The sequence below is a fragment of the Rhinichthys klamathensis genome, unplaced genomic scaffold (genome assembly GCF_029890125.1).
Source record: "Rhinichthys klamathensis goyatoka isolate OS25496 unplaced genomic scaffold, OSU_Roscu_1.1 h1tg000481l_1, whole genome shotgun sequence".
In the NCBI taxonomy this organism is placed as follows: Eukaryota; Metazoa; Chordata; class Actinopteri; order Cypriniformes; family Leuciscidae; genus Rhinichthys; species Rhinichthys klamathensis.
Genome location: NW_026606968.1, coordinates 800,445 through 817,500, shown reverse-complemented (window position 1 = coordinate 817,500; position 17,056 = coordinate 800,445). Strand labels below are relative to the sequence as shown.

At 41.3% G+C, this 17,056-nt stretch overlaps 1 protein-coding gene across 50 annotated transcripts in view; it reads left to right on the top strand.

The window, feature by feature from the left end:
- LOC130072179 (protein NLRC5-like) overlaps positions 1-17,056 on the top strand; it is a 912,375-nt gene that overhangs the window by 160,529 nt on the left and 734,790 nt on the right. For 20 of the 50 annotated variants that reach the window (XM_056237149.1, XM_056237148.1, XM_056237144.1 and 17 more), the window contains 2 exons: positions 5,647-5,718; positions 11,331-11,504. The exons of 26 other annotated variants lie outside the window; for them this stretch is intronic. In XM_056237149.1, the coding sequence (XP_056093124.1) occupies positions 5,647-5,718; positions 11,331-11,504 (246 nt within the window). The remainder of the gene's footprint in view (positions 1-5,646; positions 5,719-11,330; positions 11,505-17,056) is intronic. 4 more of the 50 variants (XM_056237165.1, XM_056237162.1, XM_056237145.1 and 1 more) reach the window with 2 other exon arrangements.

Genomic DNA, 17,056 nt, shown 5'->3' with positions numbered 1-17,056 from the left:
TCATTTACATCTCATTTAGATAAGCCATACCCCCTGTAAAGCTCCCCCTGTGCTTTACAGCTTTTTTTTCTTTCCTGAGCTAGCTAATAACAATAGGTAGGTATGGGAAGGTCTAAACAGACTAAACATGAGATAACATGTACGTGTTCTTAGAATTAAAACAAAACGACAAACTTTAATGTTTAATGCAAACTCGCCCCCAGGACCGGCGAATGCACTTCTGCCGCTCTAGGCGAAAAACAATTGTGCTGCCCCTCTATTTGCAACGTTTACCAGCAACAACACACAAAGACCAATATGCCATATACATATAACGCAAAACCAGCAACAACACACAAAGACCAATAAGCCATAGGCCTACATATAACGCAAATAGTGCGCAACGCGCGTGTGCCCAAAATGTCAACAATATTAAAGTTTATGCAGGAGGTAAATGCCTGCTGGCATTTTTCTTTAAGCAGTCATGACAGGAATTTTCCAAATAATCATATTTCCTCCTCAGATTACTGTTGCAAATCTCTTTACACCACTTTCTTATGTGCGTATACACACACAAATGAAATGTCCGCAAGCACATTATATCATCAGCAGGTTCAGCATCTTACATAACGACTAAGGAGCAAATAAAGCTTAACTTACGTTTCAGAAACGCGCACGGCAGGCCTTCATCGCAGCAAAGGTTTTAACTGCATCCTCTATTTCGATTCTCTGTGCCAGTTCATGTTCTATGGAGATTGTTGCCAGTCCATTAAGTCTGTTCCCTGTTCACAAAACGTTCCCCATTCAAAGCAATCGGGACGTCACATACGAAACAGTTAGCCACCGCTGTCAGCGAGCCGAGCCGCCGTATTCAAGTACCGAGGGCGCGCGCGCCGCGCCCATACCTCCGGTTCAGTTTCCCGAGCCCACAAAGTGCGGCGAAAACATTTTCGGTGTAACTGCCACGGTTCAGCTCGTCTGCGACAATCTTTGCGGCATCGATCTTCATTGAATTTTGATATCAGATAGAGCCGGCCAGAGCGCTGCATAATAAGTAGCCACGCTGTTGGGGGGCGGGGGCAAAAGCGCCGGCGGCTATTCAGTATGGAAATACACACAGACAATGACACGCCCCTACTGCATGCTAGAATCTCCGAAAAACAAGCCGATTTCAACCTCAAAATGTACGCTTTTAAATATACCAATACTGTTATCTCAAACATGGAGAGGCTTCTTCATGATCTCAACTAACAGATTCTGCAAAAAAGCGGAAATCACCAATTTTGGAAAAAAACGCTTCTTTCTCATTTTGCTCGCAAGTTGTGCTGCCGACTTGTGTCCCTGGTTTCCGTGACGGGTCACACATGAGGAGGAGGTCACATGCAGGTGTTCTGCTTGCGTCTTGTCTGAAATGTCTTCATCCCAGGTACAGTGGCATATATTTCAGCATGTCATATGAATATAATTTCATGGGTTTTATTTTTTTTTCTAACGACAAATGATCGCGATGATCACTTTTACAAGCCAGCGTCATTATAGTAGCCTAGTCTATTGGTTACCGTTTTACTGAATCTGATACTTCAATGCAATGTTTGAGTGCTAGATAATAACCATATATCGTAAATATTATAATATCAAGCTACCATAAATGAATCTGCAAATTTTACAAATCGATTTGCATTATAGCTTGAGGCAAGACAAATAAACCAATATCACAGACATGTTAGGTATCCTAAAATATGATTTTGTACATCTTATATATTTACTTGCAAGAATGTAGACCCTACCAAACTTGTGCACGCAGTTTAGACATAGGCTTTCATTTGATTTTTTCATTTTGGGGGGGGGGGGGGGGGTGTTGAGATGGTGTCGGTTTGACTAGCTTTCCTGAGGCACACTCGCAAGGTCTCTCGCTCTCTCCCTTGGACGCGCCGCGCGCTATGTATGTTATGCGCGCAGTCAGAGCAGTTAAATATGAGTTTTTCAAAGCTCTGTGCGCAGTATGTTCTATCTCGCTCTAGATTCCGGGAGATTTTAACTAATTTGCGGGCATCAGGGAGATACTAGCAATATGCGGGAGACTTCCGGGAGACTTGGGATGTCTGTCATTTGGCTCGCACGTCCGATTTTAAGGAAGTGGGGGTGGTGGTGGAAGTGACGTATATGCCGTAAAGCAGTCGAATTTTGTAGTTCTCTTTGTTCGCCGGTTACTACCCGAAACCCGAAGTTTAAAAGTACGATTAAAAACGCTACAGACCACGTCAGGCTATGGCAGACGTGTCATTCAACCTATTGTAAGTCGATGTACCATCACAAGAGACTTGGAAGTATATTATGAAGGTTGAAAAGTTACCTGGTGTTACTTTAATTAAAATGTTAATACATTTATTTAGGTAAAAACCCCCAGATGTTTTTAATGTATTTCATTTTATCAGTTTTACATAATCTTTCTCCCTCCCATAATCTCTTAGAATAACAGTTAAACTTGCTGATATGTTTAATTCATTGTTTAAAAAAGAGATATTGCACAAATGATATGCACTCATGATCCCTCAGTCTCTCTGCCTATTTCCCCAGTTCAGTTGTTTGTCTCAGCGCAGAGTCTTGTCTAGAGTTCCTGGCATTACTGAGCGTTGTCCTTGTTTTCTGCTATTCCTGGTTTGGAGATCTGCCTGTGTCCTGGGGTGTGTTCCAGAAAGCAAGCTTATCTTACCCTCAAACATACCCTGAACTCTTGCTTGATTAAACCACATTATTTGGTTTTATTGTTTAATTTCATGGTTCACACACCAGACCTTCTCAACAGAGACGAATCCACGAGTCGCCATGGAAACAGACGCTGAGAAAAAGCGCGCCATACGACTACTTTCTTCTTTTGTTAAATGCTGATTTACATAGTGCATATCGCCTCCTATTTGGTGGTTGTGCAATCATTTTAAAATCTTTAAATCATGTTTATGAGATGAGCGTTAGCTATATATTATAATAAACTGAACATTAGCTTGTTGTAACAGCGCTTTATATAGATATAAGTGTCAGGCCCGCTGGAGCCTCATCAATAGAGACGCATGCGCTGAACACCTCTGGAGTAAACTGACCCTGGATCAGAACCGGCTCCGGAGCTGCTATGGCTACTGATGAGAGAGAGAGCTGTGCGAGAGAGAGAGAATGAAGCTCAGGATTTTATAGGCGATTTGATACACGATTTTGATGAAGTTAGTAGGGATTTTTATTTTAGTTTGAAAACAGAGGAATATCTTCAAATTGATAAAGCCTCTGTGTTGAGGGTTTTACAAACCACCCAAAAACTAAAAGCCGTGGGCTTGATAAAGTCAGTGGAGAGTTTTGAGGAGCTGTGCTTATCAGCGCTGTGATATCAGGCATTTCATTTTTCAGACCTCATTGAGATTACAGAGAGTGCCTTCAGTTGTTTCTATCAAAAGCTAGATCAGTGTTTATATCTGAACTTTAAACTTTTATCCCATTACTTCTATTTAAGCTGTTTCATGCCAACTCTCTCTGGGTCAGCGGCAGCGCCAACACAGATGTAAAGTGTGTGTGTGAGAGAGTGTCGGTTCCGGTTCCGGTAGCACAAGTGTATGCCGAAATGTTGTTTGGTAAAAACTAAAACAACCACACCCGTTGTAATTGCCATCGTTAATGCAATAGGTGCAGATACGATGTTTTGCCAATTATTGTGGACTATGTGTTTGATCGCAACAATCAAACTAGCTTACAAGCAAGCATTACTTACCGGGAGAATTTACCTACAGACGCTGCCACCCCATGATCTCTCCCGTGGATTACATCTAATGGGAGAAGAGCCTACAGCTTTCCAGCAGTATGTGTGCCCGCTGTCTGAGCATCAATGGATGGCTTTCCAGTCTCATGAAAAAGCCTATAGAGATAGTCTGAGCACCAAACGCCAACGCGAGACGAGCTTTTGTTCCTCTGGTGACCCGGGAAAGTGGAGAACGCTTGCTAAATTGTTAAACGGGATATTCTTCAAAAATGGACTTTTTACAGCTGAAAGCCACATTGGTAAGCCTTTCGGATTACAACTTCTGAAATATGTGGCGCGAGTTTTAAAGAAGTTCCCGGTGACACAACCATATCCTGAAGACGTAACTTCGGCCTCGACAGCTGACTGGATCCACCAACAGCTGCGCTATCTGCGGGAAATCGTCTTCTCTGCGGACGCGAGCGACTCAACCCAAGCGGAATAGAAAGGTGAGCAGGAATAAACTTGCATACCTGTGGCAGCATAGAAGATCTAAAGCGATTCAAGTCATTTTAAACAGTAGTGAATATCCTGCCCGTCCATCGTGCTCTAGCGATATCACAGTCATACAAACATATTATGATAATAAATGCCAAGATCAGAGGCGTAATGATGATCTCCCACCCCCACCCTGGTATTTGAACGTGCCGCCAGTGAAGCCAACTTTTTTCCCTGAAACCACGCACTTCACATTTAAGGAAGTAGAGACTGTCTTAAAAAACCTCCCTAACAATAAAGCAAGTGGCAAGGATGGTGTGACATATGAGACTCTTAAAACAATACAGTCACGTAAAATTTTAACAACAATTTTTAACGTCTGTTTGGAAAATAAGAGGGTACCAGATTCATGGAAAGGAGCACTAATCCATCGTATTCCAAAAAAAGACAACATCCCTGATGAACCATCAACATGGAGGGATATATCCCTTCTCCCTACCATCTATAAGGTGTTCATGAAATGCATACTGGCTAGAGTTCTCCCTTGGTTGGTGGAAGCCGACATCCTATCCACTAAACAAAAGGCGTACATCAATAGACAAGGTATGAATGAGCATGTATTTTGCCTGAAAACAGGGATTGATGATTTTAAGCACGAGTCTTGTAAATTGTACTCAGTCTTCTTAGACTTTAGAGATGCATTCGGAACTTTATCTCACAATGTCATGTTCAGATCACTGGAGGAAATACAGCTACCTAAACCGTTCATTGACATCGTGAAGGATGTATATAAAGGCTCCTTTATTGAAGTAATCTGTGGAGAACAGCTCACCCAGCCAACACCACTCCAGATAGGCATTAAAACGGGCTGCCCTTGGAGTGCAATTCATTTTATAATTGCCATCAACCAATGGATAAAGTGGATGTGTCAATGTGCCCCTCCTGGTGTGGTATCGCCTATCCCAGTTCAGGGCTATGCAGATGATGTCCAGATTGCCTCCAGAGAGGAAAGCGTCATTAAGAACATGCTGGCCAGGACAGACTCTTTTCTGAAGTGGTCAGGCATGGAGATCAACGACACTAAATGTGCTGTTCTGTACGAGAGGAGAAGCGGAGGGAACAGGTGGTACCGTTCAAAAACTGATAAATGCCCAGTGTTTACAGTAGCAACAAAACCTGTACGTGTATATTCTCTTCATGAGACATACACTTATCTTGGACATAAAATTAACATAGCAGGAGAATGGAGGAGAATAGAATGCAGGAGAATACGAGGCTTCTACAGTTATAGACACTAAAACAACTTTCCACACGTCCTTTATAAAGCAGTGTTTAATTAAAAACATATTTGAGGGTATTTATGAAGGTATAATGTATTATTTACTTGTGTTATGAATTATTATTATTAGCATTATTAATTAACTTGTTTATTTTTTATTTTCTATTAGTGTCCCCCAAAACACAGGAGATGAAGTTCTCCAGAAGCTGATGCCTGTGGTTACAGCAACTAGATCAGCTGTGTAAGTAACACTGAGAACAAGCATCACTGCTAAAACATTATAACAGTTCTTACTTAAACATTATACATTAATGCTTTAACAAATAATATGAGTGTCACACTTCAGCTTTTAAACCCTCCACCTATCTGACCTGATTAATGATCTACGTAACCGTTTTTATGATATTTATGTGAGAAATTTATTTTCAAATATATGCATTTATAATTAACATTTAAACAAATGAACATTTATATTTAGACTTTTTAATATTTATTTTAATTTAAAGTAACACCAGGTTACTTTTGCTCTCGGGGTGGGGTCCCCCTACAGTTGGGAAACAGTATTGTCCTCTAGACCTCTACTACTGTCGTAAACTCTGTCATCCTACATGCACGTGCAATTGTTGACAACCACGATAGCACTGAACACATGAGGAGGAGGTCACATGCAGGTGTTCTGCTTGCGTCTTGTCTGAAATGTCTTCATCCCAGGTACAGTGGCATATATTTCAGCATGTCATATGAATATAATTTCATGGGTTTTATTTTTTTTTCTAACGACAAATGATCGCGATGATCACGTTTACAAGCCAGCGTCATTATAGTAGCCTAGTCTATTGGTTACCGTTTTACTGAATCTGATACTTCAATGCAATGTTTGAGTGCTAGATAATAACCATATATCGTAAATATTATAATATCAAGCTACCATAAATGAATCTGCAAATTTTACAAATCGATTTGCATTATAGCTTGAGGCAAGACAAATAAACCAATATCACAGACATGTTAGGTATCCTAAAATATGATTTTGTACATCTTATATATTTACTTGCAAGAATGTAGACCCTACCAAACTTGTGCACGCAGTTTAGACATAGGCTTTCATTTGATTTTTTCATTTTGGGGGGGGGGGGTGTTGAGATGGTGTCGGTTTGACTAGCTTTCCTGAGGCACACTCGCAAGGTCTCTCGCTCTCTCCCTTGCACGCGCCGCGCGCTATGTATGTTATGCGCGCAGTCAGAGCCGTTAAATATGAGTTTTTCAAAGCTCTGTGCGCAGTATGTTCTATCTCGCTCTAGATTCCGGGAGATTTTAACTAATTTGCGGGCATCAGGGAGATACTAGCAATATGCGGGAGACTTCCGGGAGACTTGGGATGTCTGTCATTTGGCTCGCACGTCCGATTTTAAGGAAGTGGGGGTGGTGGTGGAAGTGACGTATATGCCGTAAAGCAGTCGAATTTTGTAGTTCTCTTTGTTCGCCGGTTACTACCCGAAACCCGAAGTTTAAAAGTACGATTAAAAACGCTACAGACCCCGTCAGGCTATGGCAGACGTGTCATTCAACCTATTGTAAGTCGATGTACCATCACAAGAGACTTGGAAGTATATTATGAAGGTTGAAAAGTTACCTGGTGTTACTTTAATTAAAATGTTAATACATTTATTTAGGTAAAAACCCCCAGATGTTTTTAATGTATTTCATTTTATCAGTTTTACATAATCTTTCTCCCTCCCATAATCTCTTAGAATAACAGTTAAACTTGCTGATATGTTTAATTCATTGTTTAAAAAAGAGATATTGCACAAATGATATGCACTCATGATCCCTCAGTCTCTCTGCCTATTTCCCCAGTTCAGTTGTTTGTCTCAGCGCAGAGTCTTGTCTAGAGTTCCTGGCATTACTGAGCGTTGTCCTTGTTTTCTGCTATTCCTGGTTTGGAGATCTGCCTGTGTCCTGGGGTGTGTTCCAGAAAGCAAGCTTATCTTACCCTCAAACATACCCTGAACTCTTGCTTGATTAAACCACATTATTTGGTTTTATTGTTTAATTTCATGGTTCACACACCAGACCTTCTCAACAGAGACGAATCCACGAGTCGCCATGGAAACAGACGCTGAGAAAAAGCGCGCCATACGACTACTTTCTTCTTTTGTTAAATGCTGATTTACATAGTGCATATCGCCTCCTATTTGGTGGTTGTGCAATCATTTTAAAATCTTTAAATCATGTTTATGAGATGAGCGTTAGCTATATATTATAATAAACTGAACATTAGCTTGTTGTAACAGCGCTTTATATAGATATAAGTGTCAGGCCCGCTGGAGCCTCATCAATAGAGACGCATGCGCTGAACACCTCTGGAGTAAACTGACCCTGGATCAGAACCGGCTCCGGAGCTGCTATGGCTACTGATGAGAGAGAGAGCTGTGCGAGAGAGAGAGAATGAAGCTCAGGATTTTATAGGCGATTTGATACACGATTTTGATGAAGTTAGTAGGGATTTTTATTTTAGTTTGAAAACAGAGGAATATCTTCAAATTGATAAAGCCTCTGTGTTGAGGGTTTTACAAACCACCCAAAAACTAAAAGCCGTGGGCTTGATAAAGTCAGTGGAGAGTTTTGAGGAGCTGTGCTTATCAGCGCTGTGATATCAGGCATTTCATTTTTCAGACCTCATTGAGATTACAGAGAGTGCCTTCAGTTGTTTCTATCAAAAGCTAGATCAGTGTTTATATCTGAACTTTAAACTTTTATCCCATTACTTCTATTTAAGCTGTTTCATGCCAACTCTCTCTGGGTCAGCGGCAGCGCCAACACAGATGTAAAGTGTTGCGATGTGATTTAGTCAAAGGTTTAATAGAGGAATTGTAAGAAGATGGTGTGTGTGTGTGTGAATGGAGATCACAGTATTGTAAAGCTGAATCGGTCAGCTCTACTGTCTTATCTCTCTCTCAGCATATGAGCAGCGCGAGGGCTTTCAGTGCTTCAGTCTCACGCCGCTTCCACACGTCCACTAGACAGGGATATTACGACACTCATAGATAACCACACGCTTCAGCCTCTGTTGGAGCAAGCTGGGTTTCCATGTTTTATGGGGACTTTCCATAGAAATACTGATTTTTATTCTGTACAAACTGTATATTCAATCCCCTAATCATAACTGATGTATTTTAACAAAGTGAACTGATGAGTATTTCTACACATTTCATGTTGACAGCATTATGTTATTTATTGTTTAAGTGTTATATTTATCTCTGGATAAAGGCTTAACCCTTGTGTTATCTTCATTTGGGGCCGACACTAGTTATCTTTGGGGTCTCCAGGGACCCCAGACAATAACATTTAATTTTGTAACAGAAGAATAGTTATTTTTTTTTTTTTACAAATATAATTTTACTGTAACTTTTATATATTTTTAAATTTCTATAAATAAATATTTATTTAAATAGGCTTTTTACAAAAAAACAGCATTTTATGTAAAGTTCACTTTATAAAAGACCCAGATTTCTGACTTTCATTCATGGGGATAACATGGATAACTTTATATGGTTTACAGTTTTTTACAATCACTTTGTTACTATTTTCAGAACCTTGATGTCATTTTTCACAACTCTAGACACAAAACTCACAACCAATGATCAAAAAGCACATTTTTCAAAACTCTAACCCTTTTCTCAATTGCTTGGATACAATACACATAAAACTTAGATCATTTGTTCATTCAACAAAAATCACCTGTTCAATATGACACAACTTAACATCAAAGTACTACTATTTCAAAAGGCAATTCACACATTACATTTCAAATGAGTGTCTATTCATTTCCTTACAATGATCTAACTATCAATTGATACAGCTGCTCAAAATGATAAGTAACTGTTGCATTACTCTTAATGCATAGTTGTATGGAAACAGACACACAATCGTCCATGTTTAGAGTAAATCATGAAAGTTTCAAGATAATGAGATTCATTGTCACCAATTAGCATGGCATGAACCAATTAGACTACAATATCCATGGATGTAGCCTAATATTTTATCATACTGTAATGCTTCATCAGACACTGTGTCTATGGTGCCAAATACTGTACCACCTTTTCAGACTATGTACACTATTGACAGTACAGTACTGTATAGATGCAGGCCCTTGTAACTGCGTGTCCAATTCTGCCAATCACAGCAGAGCAGTGTCAGGCCTGGACTCGCCATGCCAAAGGTTTTTTCCAAGATGTCATTTTCCAACATCCATTGTGATGTAGATGAGAACCTGTGGCCAAATCCAAAACACAGAGTTGATGACAGTGTAGAAGTACAGTAATCACTCCTGTTTAGTTTCTTACAGCAAGTTGATGAACACTGCATTTGATTTGTTTTACAGTACTGTCTTTTCTTTTCTATTTCATAGCTAATTATTTTTGCTTTGATTAAAAAAACCATGTTGTGATTGTACTGTAGTGTTTTGCATCAATATATTACAAACTTTGTTCACAATGATTCCACTGTGTCTGTAATATTCTCTCTACTACTGCAGTACTTTTACAGAGATGTATTTACTGTACATGTAGTACCATAATGAAACCTGTATCACCTATTTTGCTCTACAATATTTAATGATTGTACGAACAATGACACCGTGAAACTATCGGTTGCTTGTGTGTGGGTGATCTATAGTTATGTTTCAATGGTATTTCACAGTAAATTTGTTTTTTGAACCAATGATTGTGCAAGTGCAAGATTTCTTTAAAGATGTGAATGCACAATGCAATGTTTTGAACATTAGACAGCCTGTGTTCAAGTGATTATCGTTTTGAGTTTTGTGTCTAGAGTTTTGAAAAATGACATCAAGGTTCTGAAAATAGTAGCAAAGTGATTGTAAAAAACTGTAATGTAAGATTTGTGCCCATTTTTTTTGAAAATCCAGTTTTAAAATAAAAAATAATAATTTTAACCACTAGATGGCTATAGAGTTCCACTATTTGCTATTCGACTAACTAAATATATCTTTTCACAAGTTGTATTCAGTTGGATTCATACCAAAATATTATAAAATCACAATTATAACAAAAATAAAATACTTTTGTCAAAGTTTAGCATTTTTGTACTGAAATTTTTTTTCCAATAATGTTATGATTAGAATCAAACCTGAACAATGTTACAAAGATACATTTTTAGATTTTATCATTTATTTCAATCATCTGTTTTTAATATAATTCTAAAATTTTAATCAACATTTCAGTTACTAACTAACAGAACAAAAATTAACAGAAATGAACAGTTATATTACATATTGAGTAAAAATACATGACATGAACATGAACAGCAATAACAAATGAGTTTTTTATAGCCTTACAAATGTATTCCTTTGTGTGTGTGTGTGTGTGTGTGTGTGCGCACATTTTCAATGTGTCAGTGTCACCAATTTATTTTTGTTATGTTTCTGCATTTTGGATGATTTTATTTTACAAATGATAAGAGAACAGTTTTTATACGTATATATATATATATATATATATATATATATATATATATATATTAATATGTATATATTTCTGTCTATGTGTTCTGCATTGTTTCTGATTTTGATGATGAATTTTGTATATTTACTATGCGGGGTCTCCAGGGACCCGAAGACAACTAGTGTCACTATCTTTTTCACGCTAACATAAAAACAGAAATCATTACAATTTTTTATTTTTTTTGTAGATCTAGAAAGTGTTGAGAGCCGTAGAAAGTTTCATACCATTTGGACAAAGAGAATTATTTTAAAAATTTGAGCAAAAGTCATTTGCGGGTTAAAAAGACCCTGAAGAAAACCAGAGGCTTAATGTGTGTCATTGTTCTCTACAGGTTGAGGGATTGTGGAGTCACAGATGAAGGTTGTGTTGCTCTGGCTTCAGCTCTGAGATCAAACCCCTCACACCTGAGAGAACTGGATCTGTCTGGGAATAAACTAGGAGACTCAAGAATAAAGCATCTTTCTGATCTACTGGAGAATCCTCTCTGTAAACTGGAGACACTGAGGTAAGATCATCTCTACCATAAAGACTCTGAGTGAATAAGGATTAATATGTAGATAGTGTGTACAATATATGTGTGGCGTAAGCCCCATCCGGGGTTAAAAATAACAATAATGCTATCAGTCAAATTCATCTTTACTTTGTTTATTTTGTGCTATTTTTGAGAAAGAAGAATCACTCCATCACATACAAAAGGAACAATTACACTTAATGCGACCAGTTTGAAATAATGGTGACACTTTATCACAAGTGTACAGTAACACAGCGCTTATAAATCATTTGCAAACTATTAGTTTATAGTTAATGAATAGTATATAAGCTGTTGTTAAATTAATTATTACTAGATTGTAGAGCCCGACCGATATATCGGCGGGCCGATATTAGGCATTTTCCAAACTATCGGTATCGGCATTTATAATGGCCGAAAAATGAATATTTTAAAAAATGCGGGTGAGGTGATTCATGTAAGGGTGGCGCTGCCAATAAAGCACCTAAAAGCTGTCACAAAGAACTGGCAAAAGTAATGATTATGAATACAACAAATATAGCAAGTAGGGGTGTAAATCAGAGCCTACATGGCGATTCGATACGATACCGATTTCTTAAGCCAACGATTCGATTATTTTCGATACTTCAGAATTCCCCGCGATACGATTCGATCCGATTCAATAATCGATATTTTTACATGATATCTATTAAGTTTCAAATAAATCAACACATTTTTTTTATAATTTGCCTTTTATTGAGAATACAGGAACAGTATTCTATTCACATAATGTGTATGTTGTGCTCAACGTCCTGGGCATAGACGTTAAACTGCATCCGGGCAGAGTGGGGAGGCTGTGCGTGGGGCCAGCTACACCCAGCTTACACCTATAAAATGCGCACAAGAAGCCGTGAGTACCTACTCTGTAACTGGCGAGTGCATGGTCGGCGCCATAAAACCGAGCAGACCCCCCTTAAGGGGATTAGGGTGTCTAAGGCACTGGCAGCAGGGTGCCGGTTGGTGTGAGCAGCGAGGAACTCACTAGTTTGAGTCAATGGTGCAAACACAAGATGGTATGCGGAAGAACCACAGCTATGGTCAACGGATGGCGTCAACAGCAAGTAAGATGCTACTGCGGGGCAGCCTCCTCGCCAACCTTGTTGTTGCACCTTTGTGCACCACGTGGTAACCGGCGCGAAGGCCCAGAGAGGCAGTCTGGTGGGGGCACGACGCCAACTGCCTTTTTCACTGTGCAAGGCGTCTTGACTGGAGGCGTAGGTAGAAGCCCTGTGGCGATGAGGGGAACGAAACATCAGCAGGCTGAAGTAGCTGGGAGCTGATAGCGGAAACCTTGCACACAGGCGGCTCACAGCTGATGGTCGCAGCATCACTGAACCCTGAGCACCAGTGGGCTGAGGCAGCACTGTGAGCGTCTGGGCAGCCCTTTTTAGGGAAAGCACTGCCTACCCCAGAAGGGGAAGCCCCTAGAAAAGGTGGGGTAAAAAAAGCGTGCTCAGAACACATCCTGGCTGGTTTACCGCTACCAGCGGGACTTCACATTAGCGGTCGAAACAGAAAAAGTAAAAAGTTGATTGTTGCGTCATGGAACGTCCGCACTATGCTAGACGGAGTTTCCAGACCTGAGCGGAGAACAGCTCAGATTGCAAAAGAACTAAAACGATATAGAGTGAACATTGCTGCCCTTCAAGAGACCAGGATTGAGGGTCAGGGTCAGGTGCAAGAGGAAGACTACACCTTCTTCTGGGTTGGGAAGACAGAGGGAAGGAGAGACGCTGGTGTGGCCTTTGCTGTCGACAACAAGATCAAGCTGACAACTCTGCCAACATCCGTCTCTGAGAGGATGATGGTTATATGTGTACCAATTGAGAACGACAGGCATTTGACCATTGTCAATGTGTATGCCCCAACCATGACCTACCCAGATGAGGAAAAGGAGGCTTTCTACCAGGAGCTGACAACGATTGTAAGCAGAGTCCCCCCACAACACAAGCTGTTAGTTGCGGGTGACTTCAATGCAAGGGTGGGAAGTGACTGTGAAACCTATGCTGGAATCATTGGAAAGTTTGGCAAAGGTAAAAAGAACACCAACGGAGACCTCCTGCTTAACTTCTGTGCTCAACAAGAGCTATGTCTCACGAACACCTTCTTCAGACAGCCAGATAAGAACTTCTTCACATGGAAACACCCACGCTCTGGACACTACCATCTGCTAGACTACATTGTTACCCGTAGGAGCAGGCTTCATGAGATCATGTGCACCAAGCTCATACGTGGGGCGGAGTGTTCGACTGACCATTACCTTGTGAGGTGTCAGATCAGACACAAGATAACCGTGCCAAGGAGAAAAACTAATGGCACAACCCCTAAAAAACTTGACCTTAGAAAGCTTGCAAATGAAGAGCACTGCAGAAGACTGGCTGAAACTGTGTCATCTGCAGTAAATGGTGCAAAAGTCAAAACAGTAGGATCAGAGGACATTGAAGAACAATGGCAAGCACTGAAGAAGGCAGTCTATTCTGCAGCAGAAATGACCTTAGGTCACCCACAGCGTAGGACACCTGACTGGTTTCAGGAACATGATGAGGAGATCCAGAAGCTGCTGGATGAAAAGCACCTCCTGCATAAGCGACATCTGCAGGAAAACTCTAATAGGAGTAAGGCTGCTTTTGCTGAGATCAAGGCCAAAGTACAGAGAGTGGTGAGGCGAATAAAGAACGACTGGTGGCGTAGGCAGGCAGAAAAACTGCAAAGCATGGCTGACAACCATGACTATCATGGATTGTTCACAGGACTAAAGGCTATCTATGGTCCAAGGAGCAATGCAGTGGCACCTGTCAAATCAGCAGATGGAGGAAAACTCTACACTGAACTACATAAGATTCAGAGTAGATGGAAAGAGCATTTCTGTAATCTGCTAAATCAGCAAGTATTCGCTGAACCAGATGCCTGTAAATGGCTAAAGAGACACCAGAGTCGTGATGACCTCTGCTTTGAGATCACTATGGAAGAGCTTGAGAAAGCCCTAAATGCCACAGCAAGCCACAGAGCACCAGGTCTAGATGGAATCCCCTCAGAGGTGCTCAAGAAAGGAGGAAGAGTACTCAGAGACGAGCTCCTGAAACTTTTTAACAGCTGCCTTGTTCATGAGTGTGTACCTCAGGACTTCAAGGATGCACTGATTGTCACAATCTACAAGAGAAAGGGAGACCGAGCAGACTGTGGAAATTACAGAGGCATTTCCTTGTTAGCCATAACAGGCAAAGTTCTGGCTAAAATTATACTCAGTCGGCTCAAAAACATCGCCGAGCAAGTCCTACCAGAGAGTCAATGCGGCTTTAGGCCGGGAAGATCTACCACTGACATGATTTTTACTCTACGGCAGCTACAGGAGAAAGCAGTGGAGCAACATCAGTCTCTCTTTGTGGTGTTCGTAGACTTTTCAAAGGCTTTCGACACGGTCGACCGAAGAACTCTTTGGAAAGTCTTACAGATCTATGGATGCCCCGAGAAGCTTGTCAACATCATCAAGCAGTTTCACATAGGGATGAAAGGACAAGTCTTCATTGGTGGGGAACCCAGTGAAGCCTTTGAAGTTAACCATGGTGTGAAACAGGGATGCGTGCTTGCACCGACGCTTTTCTCGCTATATCTCACAGCTGTGCTAAATTCAATGGGCCTTGATCTGCACAAGGGGATCTTTATTCGCACTAGGACAGACGGCAAGCTTTTCAACTTAGCCCGACTTAGAGCAACCACCAAGACCAGAGAACTATGCATCCGGGAGCTGCTCTATGCAGATGACTCTGCTCTCGTGGCTAACAACGCTGAGGACATGCAACATATAGTAAACCGGTTTTCGTGGGCAGCAGATTTGTTCGGACTGAACATTAACATCTCTAAGACCGAACTTTTGTATCAACCACCCCCAATGGGTTCCAACAATATGAGAGAGCCACAGCCAGTGATGGTACATGGAGAGCCCCTGAAATCTGTCAAGGCCTTCACATACCTTGGCAGTACAGTGACCTACACAAACTCCTCAGATCTGGAAGTTGAGAGGAGAATTCAGTCTGCTACCAAGGCTTTTGGCTCTCTCGAGAAGCGCCTTTGGAGCTGTCACGACATCTCGTACAGCACAAAAGTGAAAGTCTACAATGCTGCTGTACTTCCTTGCTTGCTCTATGCCACCGAGTGTTTAACGCTCTACAGCAGACAGATCAAAATACTCACACGAGTTCAGCTACGTCATCTACGTGCCATTTTACACATCAGATGGCAGGATCGAATCGCAGATGTAGAGGTAATCCAACGAGCTGGCTCTGTCAGTGTTGAAGCCCTTATTACATCATCACAACTGCGATGGGCTGGACATGTGCGCCGGATGAGTGACAGCCGACTGCCCAAAGCAGTTTTTTACGCAGAGTTAAAAGAGGGATAAAGAAGCCGTGGTGGTCAAAAACTGCGTTTCAAAGATGCCCTAAAAAGACATATGAGGAACACCGGGATCTCCCCGCAAAGCTGGGAGGAACAGGCCCTGCATCGTGAGAAATGGCAGCGTGGATTGAAAACAGCTGTCGCAGCTGTTGAGAAAAGGCGTCAGAAAGACTACGAGAAAGCCCATGAGAGGCGGCACTATTCCATTGCAGCAAAAGACTTTGTCTGTAGCAAATGCCATCGCTGCTGTAGATCGAGAGCAGGCCTTCTAGCCCACATGAGAGCCTGCCTACAATAGCCTCTAATCCAGACAGTCATCGTCGATATACGACGGACTGCCGATGATGATGATGATGATGTTGTGCTCAATGCACTGCAAATAGAACAGCAAATATAACAGTTACTGCATACAGTTCTAAACTTGATTCTATCGAATCCTGGTGCGTTTCCGTGCATCTTACGTCATCGCAAACGTGCACGACGCATGATAGAAAACAGAACGCGGGTCAATATATTGTGTTTTTTTATTTTATTTGGTGCTATTATGCACAGCTGAGTGAACACCGGTTTACTGTGTGTCGCATTTGGCTTTTTGCTGATTGCAAACGCAGGAGACAGTGGATTTCCATTAATTTGTTGCCCTGAGTCCACGCGCTATGTGTGTGCGAATACAGACTCACTCTCGCTCTTATCCAAGGTAAATTATCAACACTATCATCCCTTACATGTGTTTTATTTAACTAAATACATCATAATCAGCTAAAAAGCATGCGCAGGTCACTTACTTCCTGAACAAGTGCGCACCCGAGTCCGTGATGCTTTCACATTCACGCGAGCCGCGGCACGGTTCGAGTGCAACCGAACTCAGCGCACCTCCTCCAGGCAGTCTCGGGTTCGGTACCCCAGTGCGCACCCGGGTCCGCATGACAGACAGCGTTTACATAATTAGCGATTTTTCATGCGAACCGTGCCCGTTCCGTTCCGAGTTGGTGTGAAAGCACCCTAGACTTTTCAAGTAAGCTGTTGAAGTAGCCTTTTGTACACGTTAGCGCCTGTTTGTTTACGTTAGTAACTGCTAGTTTGGAGTTCGCCAACTAAGTGACTGAGGGTGCATT